A 19764-nucleotide genomic window follows, 5' to 3' on the forward strand; every position below is an offset into this window, starting at 1 on the left:
TATCCTGATCCGAATCCGATCGCGAATTACGTAGATATCCGGTTTTACGGATATCCGATTATTTAGATCAGATAATCGGATATCTGAAATTGATCCGAATTTTAAAATTTTCTTATTAAAATCAAATAATTCTAGCAATAAAATTGAAATTAAATTCTCTTACATGATAAAAGTATCAAAAAAAAATTAACATGAAGCACAAAACATTAACCTATGTTGTCCAAACACTGTCACAGCCTAAATGACTATGCTATCTTCATTGCCATTCCTACTCGTCATCATCCTCATGTACAAAACAAACAAATAAACAATTTCAATAAACAATTTTTAAGATTAACAACAAAATTAATTGCTAAGGAATTTTATAGCATAATTTCACTGTTATTCAGGCATGTCATTTTCCTACTCAAACATTTTATCAAAAATAAAGAAAAGAACTTCCCTGCTATATACTTATGAAAACTCAACTAATCTGGTACATTATTCAACTAAAAAAAATGGAAATATTTCACATAAAAGGATACTTTAATAGCACTAAAAAAAAAAACAAAACATACGAAATAAAGTACTGTTCATACTTGCAGGTTGTGCGAAGATGAGTGATCATTCTATTGAAAAATGTTGGCTCCTCCATTAAATTCCAACTTCTCAATTATCCCGCTACCTATATCAAATGCGGAAATGGGTATAAATTGTTAAGAAATGAGTAGCGATTCATACTTCTGAATTTTTTATTGAAATTTCTGATTCAGCCAAACATGTGAAGTCCCATTGTTTGTTGGGACATTTTGTCAAACAGGTAATACACAACACGAAAAAGTTGATAAACTGAATTGATTGGAACATTTAATCAAACACATGGCGTGCCTTATATAAGTGTCTATGAAAAATAACCCACCAAAACAATTTGCTTTCTAAGTACTAAATGTAAACATTTAGCACAGACATAAAGTCTGCAATTAAAATTCAGCCTATAAAATTCAGCAAATCTAAATTCTAAAGAAATTTACTTATGATCGATTTGGGGCGTCAATCGTCAGAGAGACTGAGATCTGAGAGAGTTGAGCGAGAGAGACTGAGATCTGAGAGTGTTCGACAAGAGAGACTGAGAGAGTTGAGCGAGAGAGACTGAGATCTGAGTCTGAGAGAGTTTGAGTGACTGTGTATCTGTGTCTGTGCCGCTGTGCGTGTTCGAGCGAGAGAGACCAAGAGAGTTGAGCGAGAGAGACCAAGATCTGAATCTGAGGGAGTTTGAGTGGTTGACTGACTGTGTGTCTGTGTCTGTGCGTGTTAGAGCAAGAGAGACCGAGAGAGTTGAGCGAGAGAGACTGAGAGAGTTGAGCGAGAGAGACTGAGAGACTGAGATGAGATCTGGTCTAAGAGAGTTTGAGTGACTATGTGTCTGTCCGTGTTCGAGCGAGAGAGACTGAGAGTGAGAGAGTTGAGTTAATTGTGTTAGACTGTTAGGGTTATTTTAAAACTCAAAACGACGTAGTTTAGTAAAATCCGAATCGGATACGGATACGGATATCCGATTTTTTAACAATCCCGATCCGGTATCCGATCCGAACATTCAGATTTTTTTAAATACGATCCGTATCCGATCCGAATTTTTGGATATCCGATTTTTTCGAATCGGAGCGGACTGGATCAGGATCGGATATTGGATTTTTTTGTACAGCCCTAGGGGAGGCCATGAGCCTTTTGGTGGTGGAAAGTTGAATTTTGGTAGTTGCGATTGATTAGAATTTGACTTTGAAGCGATAGCTGTGCAAATGTTAATCGCTCAATTGCTGACGATTGACAAGGTCGACGAGAGTAAGGCTTGAGGGGTTTTTGTGAGTGATGATCAGGGAATAGGGGTGAAAGAAACCAGTTAACCGAAAAAGTTTATCCATATCTTGAACCGAACCAGTTTTCGGTTTTAAAAAAAAAAATGAACCGAAACCGGTCCTGTTTTGGTTATAAACCGGTTTATAACCGAACCAAAAATTCGGTTCGGTTAACCGGTTAATTAAGATGGGTTGGATTTGTTCGGCCCAATTCGGTCAAACCCTCCACTTTGGCCCCTTTTTTTTCCAGGTTTGTTTTTTTTTTTTTTTTTTAACTTGAATTGAAGTTATATTTTTTGTAATTGACTAATTTGACTTCATATAATTTTAATGTACATCAAGTATTAATAATTTAAAATTACAAATCAAAGATGGCAAAAACAAAGACATGATGTAGATGATAAGAGCTTGAAAATACACACTTAGTTAGTGGTTTATGGGGATTAATTGTGGGAAATTAGGCTTAATTTGGTAAAGTTGCTTAATATTTTCATAATTGCCTTTTATGGGATCATGGGTGTTTTTGAGTGTTTTTTAGGCTACTAGTGCTTAAATGTTATACTCGGATGAAGAATCATGTTGGCAACGGAATGAGTGACGAGTGGAAACAAACGGATCAAGAATTGGAGTTAAATTGAAGAAGTTATGGAAGTTGAAGTACAGAGAAGATTCTAGCTAGAATGTTATCTGGCTGGAGTACAAAGGGAAAATTAGCTTGTCCAATTTGTAATAAGTGGACATGCTCTTTTACTTTGAAGAATGGGAATAAACAATGTTACATGGGTCATCGTAGATACTTGGATAAACAACATCCGTGGAGAAAAAGTAAAAAGTTTGACGGTAAGGTAGAGTTTCTGTCAAAACCTAAAGAGTTATCAGGAGATGATATATTAAGACAATTGGCTAGTATTCCAGATGTGAAATTTGGGAAATCTTCTGATACAAGGAAACGTAAACGCACAAAACAAGAGTTGAATTGGACAAAGAAAAGTATATTTTTAAAATTGCCTTACTGGAAAACATTGAAATTGCGCCACAATTTGGATGTAATGCACATAGAAAAAAATATAGGTGAAAATATTTTGGGGACGATGATGAACATGGAAGGAAAAACCAAAGATAATTTCAAAGCTCGTATGGATTTGGAAGCCATGGGCATAAGGAAGGAGTTGCATTTAATACAAAATGGGGAAAAAAATTTGATGCCTTCTGCAAGCTACACTTTGTCATTAGCTGAAAAGAAAGAATTTTCTGAATGGTTAAAATCAATTAAATTACCTGATGGGTATGCGTCAAATCTATCGCGATGTGTAAATGTTAATGAGTGTAAAATATCAGGTATGAAAAGCCATGATTATCATGTATTTCTACAAAGGCTACTTGCACCTACTGCGCATGGTTATTTAAAGAAGGATCTANAAAAAAAAAAAAAAAAAAAAAAAAAAGATAAAAATAAAAATAAAATTTGGTTATGAAACCACAAAGAATTTGCATTCCAGGAAATTTAAATAGATAAGGATATACAGAGAGCACAGATTTTTGTACAGATGACATCACCATATTTATCAAAAAGCTAAGGGCGTCCGAGCATTGCCTGGCACATGTTTATCTTTAGGATAAGTTAGATATTTAACTCTATATAATCTCATACCTCCTGAAATATAAATTACATTTATGATGTCCGACACTGTATGAGAGAGCAAAGAAAGCATTCATGAACCAGAAAAAAAAGCGAAAAATAATTCTGCATTATTAAGTTTATGAGTCCATGATTTCCAGCAGAAAATAAGAAATATAAATTATGTCCATGCTTTACATCTGTTCCTTTTTCCTTTTGGCATGGTTTCAAAGTCCTTGTGGATCTAAACGTAACTTTTTTCTTTCTTTTACTTATGAAGATTTAGGCTATTAATTTCAGCTCAATCTCCTATTCATAATCATGATAAACGATCTTGTAAGTGAAGTCTACTTCTACATTTTGCCTCAACTTCTTTCAAATAATGCAGAATAAGAAGAGAAACACAGTTTTTGTTAATTGTGTCTGACTGTTCACCATTCTAAATAGTTAGGTCAACGTACACATCTACACTAAACTAAGAAATAAGGTTTTTAGATTCTTAAACCATAGACTAGAAAACAAGAATGAAGTTTTCAACTAGCATAAAAAAAATTTCATTTCAAAATCTTTTTTATGACAGATAATATGAATAACAAAATGCAGATCTATAAAACCAAAAAAAAAAAAAAAAAAATGTTCTCTATAGAAAGTTGAAAAAATAAGCTAGAACATAGCCATGTTATTTATCATAAAAGTATTAAGTACAACTTAGAATGTGCATCTAACAATATATGTAGAACTTACTCTTTAAGTCCATGTGCATAACGCTTTGCAGGAGCTTTAAAAGGTGGACGCTCTCTAGCAACATATGCTTTAGGTACTTCATCATCTTGCTTCATGCAAAACGGCGGGTAACCTTCAATCATCTGATACAGCATAACAAAAACATGAATTATTCTAAATGGAATCATCATGAGCAAAAACATAAGCCATAAGGCTCAGAACCTTAAAACAGCTGCTTCTACCTTCATCCAAAAGAAAACTATAAATAAATAAAAGAATTTTATAGAAGGCAAAGGAACCTTTAAGTGGCTAAAAGTTTCTAATCACAACCAGTAAGCCTTTTACAAACTTCTAACTTAATACTGTACAAATATAATATGGAATGGAAAGGAAGAAATGTCAGGTGAAATTAATTAATCAATTTGTGGGGGAAATATTATTAGAATTTAGAACTAATTATTTAAAACAACTGAGTGATGATGTTAGCCTCAATTCCAAAGACATTAATTTGCATATGAAGATAATGATACCTATCAAACAAACAGTCAACTCTTTCTGCATTGTTTAAGTCCACTGGTAAAGAATAATAGAATTTACCTCCTGTAAAATTAAAGCAAATGAGAATACATCTACTTTGGTATCATACTCTTCATTTCTGAAAACCTCTGGAGCCACGTACCGACCTGTTGATGACAAATAATATTTCACTTACAATCTAAAACCTACAATTTTAACTTCAGCTAATATGATAAACTACAGATCAATTTTAATCAATGAAGAGAAAGTAACTCTACATAATGGTACTGGAAAGAAATGACAGTTTAGCAATGAATTTCAAATGAAATGAGTATAGGAAGATCATGAAAAGAAGCGGCACTAACACGAAGCGTCTTCACAAATTAGGGGTCTATCTTCTTTGACTGTAAGCAACTTGCTAACTCCAAAGTCTGCAACTTTCAGATGTCCAGAATCATCCCGCAATATATTTCTGGTAGCTTCCCAGTAAGCAACAAAGAAAGGAGCTAACATCAGAAAACTGAGGCAGACAAATATTTTACCTAGGAAAGACAATATCATGTTGAAAAAGAACTCACGAAGGTTCAAGATCACGGTGAATAATTGGTGCTGGTTTATTCTCATGCAAATAATTCATTCCCCTGCAAATTTGATAGACATGATAATGTTTCAGCTAAACTCCAAAGAATGAAATAATTTTCCAGATAACTCCAGGAGTCAAGCAATTCACAGAAAATAAAGGATATTAGATAAATGAATGCATTATTTTAAGCCACAGTTCTTTTCTGCATCTGTATCTTAAAGTTATGCTCTTTGACATTCCTTTCAGCACCATCTAAAATTTTATAATAAGGGTTTAAACTTACGTACTACCATTGCTTGTCCCCTTCAAATGATGAAGCAAAGATGAGATTATCAAGTTCTAAAATTTCTCTAGAATCATTGAGTTAGAGAATCTGTACACCAAGGGTTAAATTTTGAAAACTGAAACATTTTGGCAAGTTAGACTATATCTATCAAATATAAGCTTGAAACACACATAAGTAGTTGGACGGCATTCTTTCTCTGTCTAAATAGATTTGAGAGGCCTGTTCCTCTACCTTCAGAAAAGTAAAGTATTTGAAAGCCAACTCTAAAAACTAGATTTTAAGCCAAAAATCTTAAAATTTGCCTGACAGGAGGTACAAGAATTCTGTATGCTAGTATCTCATCAAATTGGCAAAAAAGTTTGTTGCCATACTTCACTCTATAAAACCATAAGACCTTGATGTTAATGGCCATGCGAAACCTTATTCTCTATACAAAATTGTCAGTAAAAGGCATGTCCAAAAGTGAGAGTAAAGTTCACCGCAATAATAAAGTAGCAACCTTGCAATATCAAGTGCGAATCTCACAGCTATCGATTGTTTCAGTGCTCCTTTTCTTTTCAAGAATGCACGAAGATCTCCCTGTAACATGGAAATAAGATTTGAAAACAAAGAAGCTTCAAGATAAGCTGTGAAACAAACTTTTATTGAGTAGTTTCTGCTGTAATTTTCCTTTTTATACAATGGGATTAAATCCAGTGGCAAAAGCAGTAAAGATGCAACATAGGAATTCAACAGCAATAAATTGGTCATTGTTTCTCCAACATGTGACATGTTTCACTCATAAGTTTTCAAGCAGAAAAATTTGGAAATATCACTCTCAACATTAACAATCACTAGAATTTGTAAAACAGCAGGAGAGCCTAATAGTGAAAAAGTTAAAATGAAGACACATCAAAGATCCAGAAAAGGAAAAAGCAATGACTTCATACATTCTCTAAATAGCTTTACTATATGCTAATGAATCGAAGGTTAAGGAAAGACCTTAGGTAAATATTCTGTCACAATCATCATTGGACTACTTTGTGTTACAGCACCCAGAAATTGGACTACATTTGGATGTCGAATCTTTTGAAGCAATGCAAGCTCATCCCTAAATGCCCTCCTGCAACAAATCAACCGCTTTGAGAGGATGGAGTCATGTCAAAAAAGAAAGGAACTTTCTTAATTTATGAATAACCTACACTTTATCTTCATCAGTAATCACTTCCTCTGGGAGCCTTTTTACAGCAACTTGAATTCCACGCCATGATGCCATACGGAAAGTCCCCTGCAACATATTTCACAATAACCCTTCAATAATTCCTAGCTGCATATTCTTATGTATTTTCAAGCAAGAATAAAAATAATAAAATTGCAGCATTCCAGAAGTCAGTCAATCATAAGCTATCTTCCAACACTTATAGCAAGTACCAAAATTCCTACATTTCATTTTTCAAACGAATTACTTCATCAATTTTCTTTTTTCCATAATTTCTGGGCATCATTAAGCAACCCATGATTCATGGCATAACAGTTTTGAAAGAAATAATATCTCCAATAATGACTTAGCACCAGAAACAAGCATATACAAGTTCGGAAAGGCATATAAATAAAATCATATCAAAAGGGGGAAAAAAATCACCTTAGTAATATCAACACTATTCGTAAAATCAAGTTCATGAGCATCAATTTCGTACTCCGGAACTTCACGGGCGTGATTGACATGCATTGGAGCCATCTACACACATTAAATCAAAGATAAAATTAAAACAGAGTATAAAATTATGCTCATAACAATTTGAAACCATTAAGTCAAACTAAAACTAAAACATACCAGAGGTTTTGCTCCATGCTTCTCCAAAAGTTGAATCACATCATGGTTTTTATAATATATAGCATCTGAAAGGGGCTGTTTAACCAACATTAGTCAAGTCGGTAACATTACCGGAAACAGTACCACAGTAAAGCCTCATTATGTCAAAACTTCACTCACCGAGCTGCCCCAACGATCTTTGGGGTCCACGTCAGCACCACGTTGGAGCAACAATTCGACAACCTCTGTGAAGCCCTGGCACGCCGCCACGTGGAGAGCCGTACGGTCATCAATATCACGAAAATTTACATCGATGCCGGAATCTAAGAGCTCGTTGATGCCTTCCAAGTCACGCTCATTGGCCAAGTACATCAAACTCACCTCCGGCTTGATGTTCCCGCCGTCGTCTTCGCCGTCAATCAGCTCCGCCTCCTTCCGCTGCCGATCCGGAGCTAACGACGACTGCTTTAACAGGGTCGTCCTCGCCGGCGCCTTCGTCTCCATACTCATTAACAAAATTACGCAAAGATTGTTCTTTTAAAAGCTTAAAATCTAATTAAGATCGAGTTCAAAGAGAAAAAGGATTTAACCGTTATGATCAGCGATTTGAGTAACGTTTTTAGTATGCGTTTTGAAGTTTCACAGTGATATATAAGGCAGCCAGGTAGGTAAGGTTGACGTTGACGATGTAGGGATAAGGTGAGACCACGCGCTTAAAGCGCGTCGAATAGAATATTTTTAATTACGGCATACGCGTAGCCGGCGCAATGTAAGAAGTAGTTGACTAACCTACACGAGAGTGTTTACGGCGCACCGGATCTGAACCGCACACGTATGATCATTACTGTTCAAATTTTTTTTAACAGAGTTGGATAACGGTGTCGTTTCATTAGTTGAACACGTGATTAGTAGTTGATAAAAGATTAAAGTGTCGGTTCCCACGTGTTTTAGTCCGCTTTTAACCCTTGACTTTAACCATTTTATTTTTGAGGACAGCTTTTGATACTTATCTTAATTCTTGCCCAAATAAGAGGGCTGATGTGATGTCGACAGACGAAAGTGGAAAATAGAATTGGTTCAAAGTTCAGAACTTGACGTTTTGGAAAAGGGAATATCCTATCTTGAATCAAGAAAGAATTATACTAAATCATGTTGTGTACATGGCTTGCTTGAATTCTCCAACAAGTTAAAAGAAAAACTGTGTTTAGTTGGTAGTTTGGTATCAAATTGGATAATTTAATATACATAGACGAGGTGGGGTTTTTTTTTCTCATTTTGAGTGATTCTTTTATACCAGTTCAAATTTGTCTTGACTTTGAGCATGTGGGTAAATTCACTGTTCAATGTATTTATTAAGAATGGCAGCTAGTGGGAATTGTTTAGAGGAGATTCTGTCGAGAAGATTACTGCTATATGCGGTAAAGGCTTCTAAATTAATCAGATATCCGGATGAGATTTTGACTAAGTCTTTATTTGGCTGGCCTTTACAGTAAGCTCCAGCCATTCCTGAGAGATGTAGATGCGTTGACTATTGGTTATTGAGCATGAGTTCATATCGTTTAGAACACGTGAGAAATAATCAGATGGATCAAATCAAATTTGATCTCTTTGGGTATCATAAATTTGAGTTTTTCATTGTAATTGTATTTGTGTTGGTGTTTGAACATATTTGGTGTTTTGACTTTGTCTGGGGGGAGAAGGATTCTGAATCTCCTATCAGTAACCCCAACTGTCAATGGATCCTTATCGGGCAAGAAAAAACCTGAAGGTCAAATCCCAGAAATCTGGAATCTGGATAGACCTGCCCAGGTTCACATCTGTTCTAGATTTGTGCTTATCCTTAGGAGAATTAGAGCCTCTCTGCTTAGGATTCAATGTGATGTAATGTAAGATTGAATTCTCTATTATTGCTTTTAATTTAAACGTAAAACAATATATGTATAGTAGAGTTTATATGTGCGTCCAAATTTACTTCTCTATCTATTTAACTTATATGATATGCGTGGTGCAAGAATATTTTACATTACTTTTCCTTTTTGTTTGGACTTTATTAACTTTTCGTTTGGTTGATTAACCCCAATTATTTCCTAATTGAACCAAACCCAGTTTTATATATCTAAAGTCAATGTCGACACAAGGAAGACATCTGCTTCTGCCCTTCCCAGTTCCTACGCGAATGAGAAATAAGGCCTATATTTGACCATCCGGATCATTTCGTCAGCCCCACAGACAAATGGGAAATTAGAACATTTAAGAACTTGTTGTCTAGCTTAATAAAACCTTGTATTTCTAGCATGGTTTTAAAACTTGGATTGGATCGGTCAGTCCGATCAGAAATCGATCATTAATCTGATTCATTGAATGGCTAAAACTCGTTTTATCCATTGGATCGGATTGACTTGAGGTTGAACTGGTGGGAACAGAGTCGAACCACGGTTTAATTGTCGGAGTCAAAGAACGTTTTGAAGCAGGATGCCGGTTTTAAGAGAATGAATGGTTGTTTGTTTGTCCTCCAAACCGTTCTAGGCAAGAACAACCCTGTTCCCTCAAGCCAATATTCATCATTCTGTCCAAGCGGAGAAAAGTTTTTAAATTTTATTATATCATGCTGATGCCAGCATGACATCAATGGTTCAACCAACCGGTCGAACAAAGCCCGGTTTGGGTATAAAAACATTGATTTCTAGTCAGAGGAGTGAAATAGTTGATGTTCAAGTTCCAATTATCACATATACTATAATGATATAAAAACATTTCACAAACCTTTTTTTACTTTTGTCATATTGAAAACTGTAATTCAACCTTTGAGCGGATAGCTTATTTAATAAATTTGCCAATAAAACACAAATTATATGTCCAATCATATAATTTACGTATTATTCATAAATTCACGTATTTTATCAACCCAGTTATATTATTCGCGAACTATATGTCTCAAATGTTTTATTCATGAATTATTCCTGTATCCGAATTTTTGCCAAATTTTTATAATCGTATTTTTCATCATTTATCAAATGATACTTGTAAAATTTCTGTACCCTTTTTTTATTGTACCCGTATTTACTAACTAAGGTAAGTTTCTGTTATAAAATATAATTTGAATCTTGGTTATATTATTTATTTATATTATTTGTTTGGAGCTCTAGTTCGACTTTGAATTGTGGTTTTATTATGCGTTTGATTTGAGACTATAATTAAATCTTAACTATATATTGTGTTTGAGTCTAGAAACTATAATATAAATCTCAGTTATATATTATGTTTGAGTCTGGAAACTATAATATAAATCTCAGTTATATATTGTGTTGTATTATTATGTCTAATGGTTATTGATTAATTAATATTTGTATTTAAAATGATATATTAATTTTAGTAAGATAGTTTATGAAAAATATTAAAATTAAGATTGATATTATCATATTTTTTAAAATATATTATTAATAATATATTATATTAAATTCATATATATCCGTATTATATTTTTCTTATATCCAAAATTTATGGCTAAATTTACAAACTTATTTTTTACTATTTATCCTGTCATTGTCGTCAAATTCTCATACATAATAGTTTTCTTCATTTTATCTCCAATTTAACTGCACAAAATCTACAACCACCGCGTAAAAGTGCATAAGTGATTAGCTGGAGAAACAGAATGACATTATGATGCATTTAATAACCCGATAACAACATATCAGCTGCATTTATTAAAGGTAACATGCAGCGTACTATTTATGAACTGTGCCCAATTAATGAGTGGAAGAAAAGTTAATTGGGGCTGAGATTGCGTACAGCAATCTTCTCTCAAGATTTAAAATTGTTATCCGCAGTGGTGTCGTGATGCATGAAAGTCATTTCACACCTAAGATCACTTTTAAAATAGTATAAATAAGGGGTATACAGTATCTCTTTAACCACAAAAGCACAATAATAATAGTCTCTTTATAGTAAATGCTGATAAACACATCAATAAAATAACAGTAATAATAAGTAATGCATATTACTTCGTTGGATAGTTTGTATATACTAACATGATTACAGATTTAAACCTGTAAAATCTCTTTGATAGCACTAGTCCCTTGAACAACTTGGAATCGGTATAGTGGCAACCCAACTCCAAAAATTATCACAGCCAAGAGTATAGCTGTAGTACAGAGGCCAAATCCCCTATCTTGAATCCAAAAAATGAGAGTTGAACTAATTGCTCCACCAATGCATAGGGCTAGCCAGAGGCCGTTAAAAAAGCTGGACATATCCCTAGACTCTTTTGGGTCTTTCTCATCACATTGATCAGCAGTGTGAGAGGGCAGTGCAGCTTTGAATCCTGCTGTCCGTGATTTCATCTGTAGGCGAATCTTGCTACTGTGAGAAAGAGATTTTCATGAAACTGCCAACTAAAGATTGCTCAAGAGGATACAGACAGATGAAGTACCATTTCAGTGATACAGTGCCATTATTGAACATGGGTTATATCGTTGAGAGCACATGAGAAATAATTAGATAGATTGAATCAAACTTGATCTCTAAACTGGAATTTTGGGTACCACAAGTTTTATTGTAATTCTATGTTTGTTAGTGTTTGAAATATATTTGGTGTTTTGACTTCTCTGGACCGGGGAGGATTCTCCAATGAGTCTATCAAAATTAATGGCCAAGCAAAAACCTGAACGTTAAATCCCACAAATTATGCATCTGTATAGGCATAGAACCGCCCATGTTCACATCTTTTCTAGAAATTTGCTTATCCATTTTTTGAGCTTATGAGAATTACAATCTCTCTGCTTAGGAGGCTACCCCAAATACAATTTGATATTGTATGTAGTAGAGTCGGTAGAAATTGTGGGGTATAACTGTAAAAAAGAAAAAATTGGAGTGTAGACCCACTCGTAGCTGTATAGAGTGGGGTACGGGTCTAAAATATAAGACCATGTTAAATCAATCTCTTTTGAACTTGCACCCATTAAACCCGACCATACCCACCTATTTTGCCAGGTCTAGTAGAGTCTATAAAATTTCCTGAATTTACCTTTTAATCTAATTAACTTGTGATGTGAGACCATTTTATATAACTCCCTTCAACATACTCCAATTAACTTAAATGATACGTGTTCTATGAGATCATTGTATAAGAGTAAAGTTAATTTACCTCTCTATCCTAGTCTAATTAATTATATTCCAATGAACTTAAATTGAATGTATCTTGTGAGATGATTATACATGATCAAAATTTATCTTATAATCAAAATTTAATTAATGATATCAAATATATAATTCGTGAAGATTCTATTCCCTACAATGATCTTTTAGAGTCTTAATTAACTTAATTTAAGTTTATGGATAGATACAAAACGAAAAAGAGGTTGGAATTGAGCTAGAGAATTCAAAGAAATTCATCTGCTTGTGTATTGATCAAATGAACAAATTAAAAAAGAAAAAGAAAAAAGAAAAGAGTTAGTAATAATTTACTAATTAGTAATTACACACTATATTTGACCATCAGGATCATTTCATCTCCCAAAGGGGAAGTTATTGCATATCAGAACTTGTTTTTTAGCTGAATAAAGCCTTGTATTTTTAGTCATTGGAGTGAATTGGTCGACTTTAAGATTCCGGTTATCACCTCTACTGTAATGATATAAAACTTTTCGCAATCTTTATTCTTTAGCACAAAATATCTTCAATTTTCTTCATTTTTATCTTCCATTTGGCTGCACAAAACTTCCGAGCTTTTTAACAACCACAACAAGGTTTTAAAACCCGGCCTGACCGGTTGAACTAGTTCAACCCAAACCCGGGAGCTTCACCGCTGGGCCGGGTTGCAAAATTCAACTATCACCAAAATTCCTAAATTGACTACCTGCGAACGAGAGGCTACCAAGTAGCAAGGTAAGAAGACTTTTGTAGAGTGGAGACCGGTGGTTCAAGAGGTGGCGTTGGAGTGAATTTTGGACACCGAAATTAGCTGAAATTTGGTTAGGAAAATCAACCTAATCGCAAAAGTATATGCGAGTCATGACTAGCGAATAGGGGGTTACCAAATGTTGGAGTTAAAGGGGTTTTGTAGAGTAGAGGCCGGTGGTTCAAGCAGTGGTGTCGGATTGAATTTTGGCCACCGAAATCAGCCAAAATTTGACCGGAAAAATCAAAGCCTTAACTGTCACAGGGGTGTGATTGCTAGATTTCAAACCTGTAGGGACTGATTCATCATTTTTCAGGGGATTGTTTGCAAGATTTCAAACTTTCTAGATCACCAGTGGGGTCGGGTTTCAAAACCTTGCACCACAAACCACCACATAAGTAATTGCAGCTAGTGACACTTATTTAATGATATATGCATGCATTAGATAACCAGATAAGTACATTATAAGCTGCATTTATTACAGAAAGCAGACAGCATGGAGAGTTCTATTAATAGACTGTATGCAACAACCTGAAGAAGATCACCAGTATGGTGGATCTTGCTGCAAGTTATTTCAATTAAGGAGTTGAAGAAAAGTTAATTGGGGCTGAGATTGTATTCAGCAATCTTCTCCCAAGATGTGAGAGTGTTATCCGAAGTGGGTGTTTTCCACAATTGAAGGCGAGTAATTGGGAAGCTTAGTTGGTCGATGCTCTCATCAAGAGAGTAAGCTTTTTCTTGAGCTTTTTTCTTCTCTTCGTCCGTCAGGTCCCCATAAAGCAGGCTTATATGCGGCATGTAAGCTGCAAGATTATGCAAGGCTTTCATTATTAAAACACAATTACTCATTCCAGAATAAAAGCATGTATTAGAGTTTCAAAAATTTAAAATTGAAAGGTTAACCTTAAGAAACAAAATTGTAGTTAAATGATCTCAGCAAGTAACATAGATCCAAGAAGTAGTAGATAACATTTCATAAATGCCACATCAAGTAATAAAAGGGTTCATCTTTAAGGTACACGGGGCATGAAGTGAAGTGATGGGCAAGAAGTTAACAATTAGATACAATCTTGAACATTTATGAAATACAGAAGCTTGTGGTGGAGAACTTATGCCAGTAGAATTACTGAAAATAGGATTTGCCAGATAAAATAGAAAGAACGAATGATTCTAGATAGGGTAGAATGGAAGAAGAGGATTCAGCTAATCAAGATCGAGTATCATAATTAAAGATAAAAATGTCCTTTACAGGAGCAAAATCCCATTAACGCCATCAGAAATAACATGTTCAGCTTATCCACAACATCATTTTGGTTAACATATAGCATGTCATTCATACATGTTATGACTTTTAAGAAATTATAACTAGCTGTCCCCAGCATATATGTACTATTTCCTAAACAGATGAATTATCAGCTTTTCCTAAACTTCCACAATACAAACAGTCCCTCCCCCCCACCCCACCCCCCCTCTTTCTTCTTTTAGCATTTATACGAAGTTTTGTGTAGAATGACAATTTGGATGTTTCTTTCACCTAATGGGCAAAAGAAAAAGCTTTAAACAAATGCAAAAGGGTAAACATCTTACGTGTAGAGGACTTGAACCCAAAAGTGCTACTGGACTTTGCACTAGCTTCCACCACCTGAAAACAAAATCCCAATTATAGTTAATAAATTATTCAATTGACTTGGCATAAACACTACAAAAAAAAAAAAAAAAAAAAAGGGGGGGGGGGGGGGGGGGGGGGGGAGATTACCTCAGTCGTTGGATGAATGAGCAAATAAACACACGGTAAAAGAAAGTCACAGTGGCCACACGATCCACACTACAATTATAAGTCTTGAGCCCATCGCAAGCTGCTTTAAACTTGGCCAACGCATCATCCTTCGTCAGACTGACCAACCCAACGACAGTCATATGCGGCTCGAACTGGGGCCCGCCGAACTCGGATCGTAGACCCTCCATCAACTTCTTGATTCTCGGTATCACATCCTCCGGCGGAGCCGCCCACACCGAATAATCATTCTTCTGAGATTCGTCTGATGCGACGGTAGTTGTGGGAACATCCATGGTGATTGAGAAAACGAAGAGAGAGAAGCCGAGAACACCCAGAAATGCTAGGAATCTAATGAAGAAAAGATCTGAGAACATTCATGAGACTGCAATAACGGACAAATTGAGATGAACCCATTTTTTATTTCGTTTAAATAATTCAGAAAATAGATTAAAAAACGAATTTTGAAGGAGTTGTTGAGGAGGCGTGAGCTTTTTCGAGGCGTTTAAAAATGGCAACGGGAGCCGTGAAGACGATGGCACATGGAAAGGGGCATAAAGAATATGCTGAAGACGTGGAGGAATTTTAAGCGATTGTTATAGAGATGTCGGGACTCGGGTGTTTAATGTGTAGACATGATCTTGATCGTCCATCTGGAAGATCTAGTAAAAGATTACATCGCCGAGAAATTAAAAAATGGGAGTCGGATTTATTTGCTTATTTTTCAAGAGTTAGATTTTTTCCCACCCAAAAAAAAGCTTAAAGCAATTTCTCACCCTTTTACTTTTAAAATACCACTTTAGTGTCTAATTATTAGGGATATTCAGTTCTAGGTACCCTACATTTTTTGAAGGAACCGGAACCGACAGTTCCTTAAAATTTAGAATCGAAACCAGAACCGACGGTTCCGGTTCCTAGGTACCCAGAACTGAAACCTGTAACAATGGTTCTGATTCCAATTCTAGGTATTCTATAAAATTACATGACCCCCAAAAGTTTTTAAAATGGCAAAAAAACTCTTAAAAACTTACCAATATCACCCCCCCCCCCGGCACTTGTTAACAAAAATAAAATTACAAATTATAAATTCAAAATCACAAACTCCATTACTTTGTAAAAATAGATTCTCAAAAGTCAAACTAACTTTAAATGTTATGAAATATAAATATAAATGTATTCACATTATTTTTTCTATAAAAGTTTTTATTAACCCTCCTACTCTTTAGTCTCGGTTCCCGGTTCCTAACTATAGGAATCGAAACTGAAACCGCACAGTAACAGTTTCAAGAATTTGGAACCAGAACCTACCCATTGACATCCAATTCCGGGTAGGAACTGGAACCAAACGTCGAGCACCCGCCGATTCCGGTTCCAATCGGTTCTTTTGAACACCCCTACTAAATATTATGTTTCTCTCTTGTTAGGGTAGAAAATACAATAATTTTCATTGTGAAAACGAAAATACTACTTTCTCGCCATTGACACTGTGAAAAACGATGAACGACGAATAGTGAAACTCTAGGTGATAGAGAATGGCGAATGACATGCAATTGGCAAATCAACCTCCGATTTTGCTTAATTTCATCAATCAAACACACCCCAAGTTCATCATGCAACCAAAACCCTAGGAAGAGGATGGTGGTGATCGGCGAGCAAATAGGGTCAAGGCTGTTAGGGGTTTTGGAGAGGGGAGGATGGGGATTTTGGTGGTGGTTTCATGGTAGATTTCCGACACCAAAAATGATCGACAATCGGCTTGGAAGTTGAAAGGTCATGTGGTGCATGGTCAGTGATCAGCGAGTAAGGGATGGTGATGGAGGTAAGGGTTTTGTAGAGTGAGTTGTGGGGAGTGTGATGGTGGTGTTTAGGGGAATTTCTGGCAAAAAAATCAACCAGAAATCTAGCTTAAAGATTCAACTGTGCGAATGGAGGTGGTGGTTGGAAATGGTGAGTGCTGATGGCAAATGGAGGCTTGGGCTTGCAGAGGAGGTAATGAGGATTTTATGGGTAGTCTTGGAAGTGATTTTGAATGTTAGGATTGGCCAGAAAACGATGAAAACTGTCGGCTATGACGCTGCTAACGTGTGCCATTTCTTATTAACATGCGTCGTCATTTTTCCTTTCTTCTTCTTCGGTAGGAACTTTTGACCATCTTACCCTTCCTCACAATGAAAATTACTAACAAAATTTTGTTTCGGGTTTAAATACTAGAAGTTTGAGGAGGAAAGTGTCCATTAGCCTTTTTATGGTGGAAAAAAGTTGTTAACTATTTTCAAAAGGAAAAAAGTTTGAGTAATACTAGCCTTGGAAAGAGACATACAAAAAGACAAATTCAGCCCTTAAAAGAAGGGAAAAAGAGAGAGGGAGAGGCAATTATAAATTTTAAGGGCTGGATTTGTCTTTTTATATGCCTCTTTGTAAGGCTAGTATTACTCAAAAAGTTTATATGTGTACGTGACATGTTGTGATACCGCTTCGAAATTTTTTAGAACCCCCTATTTCTGTTAACCCCTACAGGTTTCAAAACTAACAATAAAACCCCCAAAAGTAATATGAGGGTGTCAGTGCCTGGGAGAACCTTCTTGGAAATCGTATTTTTTATTTTCACTTTGTCAATTGAAATTTCAATTGAATTATGCTTCTCGCGTACAATCAAACAGATATCCATATCAATAATCGAATGTGTATTAATTATTTGCCACTTCAATGGAATTAAACAGCTAACAATATGTCTAAAAAATAGAAACTGTTATGCCTGGGAAAGTAAGGGCTGACGTGGGAGGGTCACGTGGAGGATGACCTGCTCCCGTCAAACATCAAACACACGTCAGGCCTGCCAAACGATATGGAGCTCCCACGCGTCCATTTCCATGCTGTAAACCATGCTAAGTCAGCTTGGGAAGAAGGTGATGGGACATAAAGCCGGATTAATCCTAACAATCACACCAACCCAAGGATTTAATGATGATTACACGCTTTAGCTTGATATAAGAAAAGAAGACCCCTTCATTAGGGGTCGACCATTTTTACCAAAAATCACTCTCTCTCCTGTGAACAATTCATTACTTTTTCTAAACCTCTGTAAGTCAGTCCGCTGTTACGACCTGACCCACATTCACTATCAATACAAATCATGGACGTAGACTTGCTACCTAGCATCCAACCACTTTAAAAGTTCTATAGCTTATTTCTCTTTATATATTCATTTGCACGTGTGCTTTTTAATCAATCAACGCTGCCCACGTTTGATTAGTGGTGCCCCAAATCTCGCATCAACAGAAACATCCTGAGAAATAAATTAACAGGAAAGATTTGAGACACAAAGTGATAAAAGGAGTCAGTTGAACAGATACATTAAAAACGACAGCGTACCATGTCTAGTACATTTATGTATTATAGCTAGATCCACAAAACACAACATAAAGAAGATTACATTATTATATGAATATTATGGGAAGGGAGCCTTTTTTTCATTTGAGTCCGCTCATATCGATGGCAAAACCCTTGCCATGCTGCTTCAGTAGTCAGCTTGTGGATTGATCCACTCTGGTTCTTCAATCTCCACCCTTGAACTCTTCATTGCTTCAGTTGATATGTTGTACGGTTATCCCTTTTCTGAACTAGTCCCGATCCACCATCCCCAAGTTACTCCTTGGGGACATCATCAGTGCCGGTGCTCCATGGAAGCTTATCACCTTCACTTTTATTATTGTATTATTAACACGCACACACCCATTACGTAATTAATACCTCAAATATACATGCTTTATATGTGAATATTCATTTAATTCCCTCTATCCACCTGCCATGTACACCAAAACTTGCCGTAATTTTGGTCAAATTTTCGAGATCTGGTTTCACTATCATTTCTGGAACTCGAGGATTAACCCAGAGGCCTGATTTTATCTAGATCATCCAATAATTTCATGATTAACCACCATTTACATTAAAACTCAAGAAATTACAAAATTATATATATAGTATAGTAAAAACCTCATAAGCATGAGAGTGCCAAAGCTTCTGCTCTTCCGGTGGCAAAGCTTCAAAAATCTTATCTGAAACTATGTACTCCACTCCTGTACAGAACATTCTCTAACAAGATCAACCTTCGAGATGTACAAATAAAAATAAATAAATAAATAGAATTAATTTGTAAAATTTAGTTACCAATGAGTCGGCCGGAGGAGTCATCAGTGTCATAAACAGCGCACTGGAGGAAGTCCTGGTTTAGTCTGGTGACATAGTGGTGAGTCTCAATCTGGCGAGACATGTCGTGGCTATATAAAGCAAAGGTGCACACATGCTGGTTCATCTGTTTTATGGGCTTCAAAGACTGCATCATCTGAGCGCCTTTGTCCAGCAAGTGCTGATACATCGTCATCGGAGCCCCCGGTGGCTGCTGCTCTCCGTAGGGCGGTGTTGGTTCCGGGGACTTGTCACTGGAGGCCATGGAAACTGCAGAGTTAATTGTTGGTTAGTTTTGTTAAGAGGATGGAGTTGTTTATAGAGAGAAAGAGAAGGAACATGGTGGGTTAAAGGGAGAGCACGTAGACATGCATGGGGAATGAGGTGGCGGAGAATGGTGAGATGAGTGGACAAATGGAGGAGAGTTGAGTACCCTTGGACTTTGTTTAGATGATAACCATGTTTGCTATTTTGTAGGTACAACTTCCACTAATTACAGTGACTTCAACTGAATTTCGAAATTCTCATCCCAAATGATGTAACGGGTTATATTACT

At 35.9% G+C, this 19764-nt stretch overlaps 2 protein-coding genes and 1 pseudogene across 2 annotated transcripts; all 3 read right to left on the bottom strand.

Moving 5' to 3' along the window:
* Positions 1 to 4144: 4144 nt before the first annotated feature.
* On the bottom strand, positions 4145 to 7985 carry LOC116121942 (integrin-linked protein kinase 1-like). The gene is made up of 10 exons (XM_031407851.1): positions 7531 to 7985; positions 7372 to 7446; positions 7180 to 7275; positions 6740 to 6825; positions 6540 to 6660; positions 6058 to 6137; positions 5268 to 5330; positions 5055 to 5161; positions 4771 to 4856; positions 4145 to 4316 (listed from the first exon to the last, which is right to left on the bottom strand). Exons 1-10 carry the CDS (start codon positions 7858 to 7860, stop codon positions 4191 to 4193), a joined length of 1170 nt encoding a protein of 389 aa, XP_031263711.1. The 5' UTR covers positions 7861 to 7985; the 3' UTR covers positions 4145 to 4190.
* A 5755-nt stretch (positions 7986 to 13740) lies between these two features.
* LOC116121933 (cyclic phosphodiesterase-like) lies at positions 13741 to 15484 on the bottom strand. Its single transcript, XM_031407841.1, is given in 5 exon segments — positions 13741 to 14052; positions 14837 to 14891; positions 15006 to 15040; positions 15043 to 15396; positions 15432 to 15484. Coding segments are annotated over 4 exon segments (573 nt in total). The 5' UTR covers positions 15320 to 15396; positions 15432 to 15484; the 3' UTR covers positions 13741 to 13846.
* A 3323-nt stretch (positions 15485 to 18807) lies between these two features.
* On the bottom strand, positions 18808 to 19473 carry LOC116121862 (annotated as a pseudogene).
* Between the last annotated feature and the right edge of the window lie 291 nt (positions 19474 to 19764).

The sequence above is a fragment of the Pistacia vera genome, unplaced genomic scaffold (assembly GCF_008641045.1).
Source record: "Pistacia vera cultivar Batoury unplaced genomic scaffold, PisVer_v2 Contig129, whole genome shotgun sequence".
Taxonomy (NCBI): domain Eukaryota; kingdom Viridiplantae; phylum Streptophyta; class Magnoliopsida; order Sapindales; family Anacardiaceae; genus Pistacia; species Pistacia vera.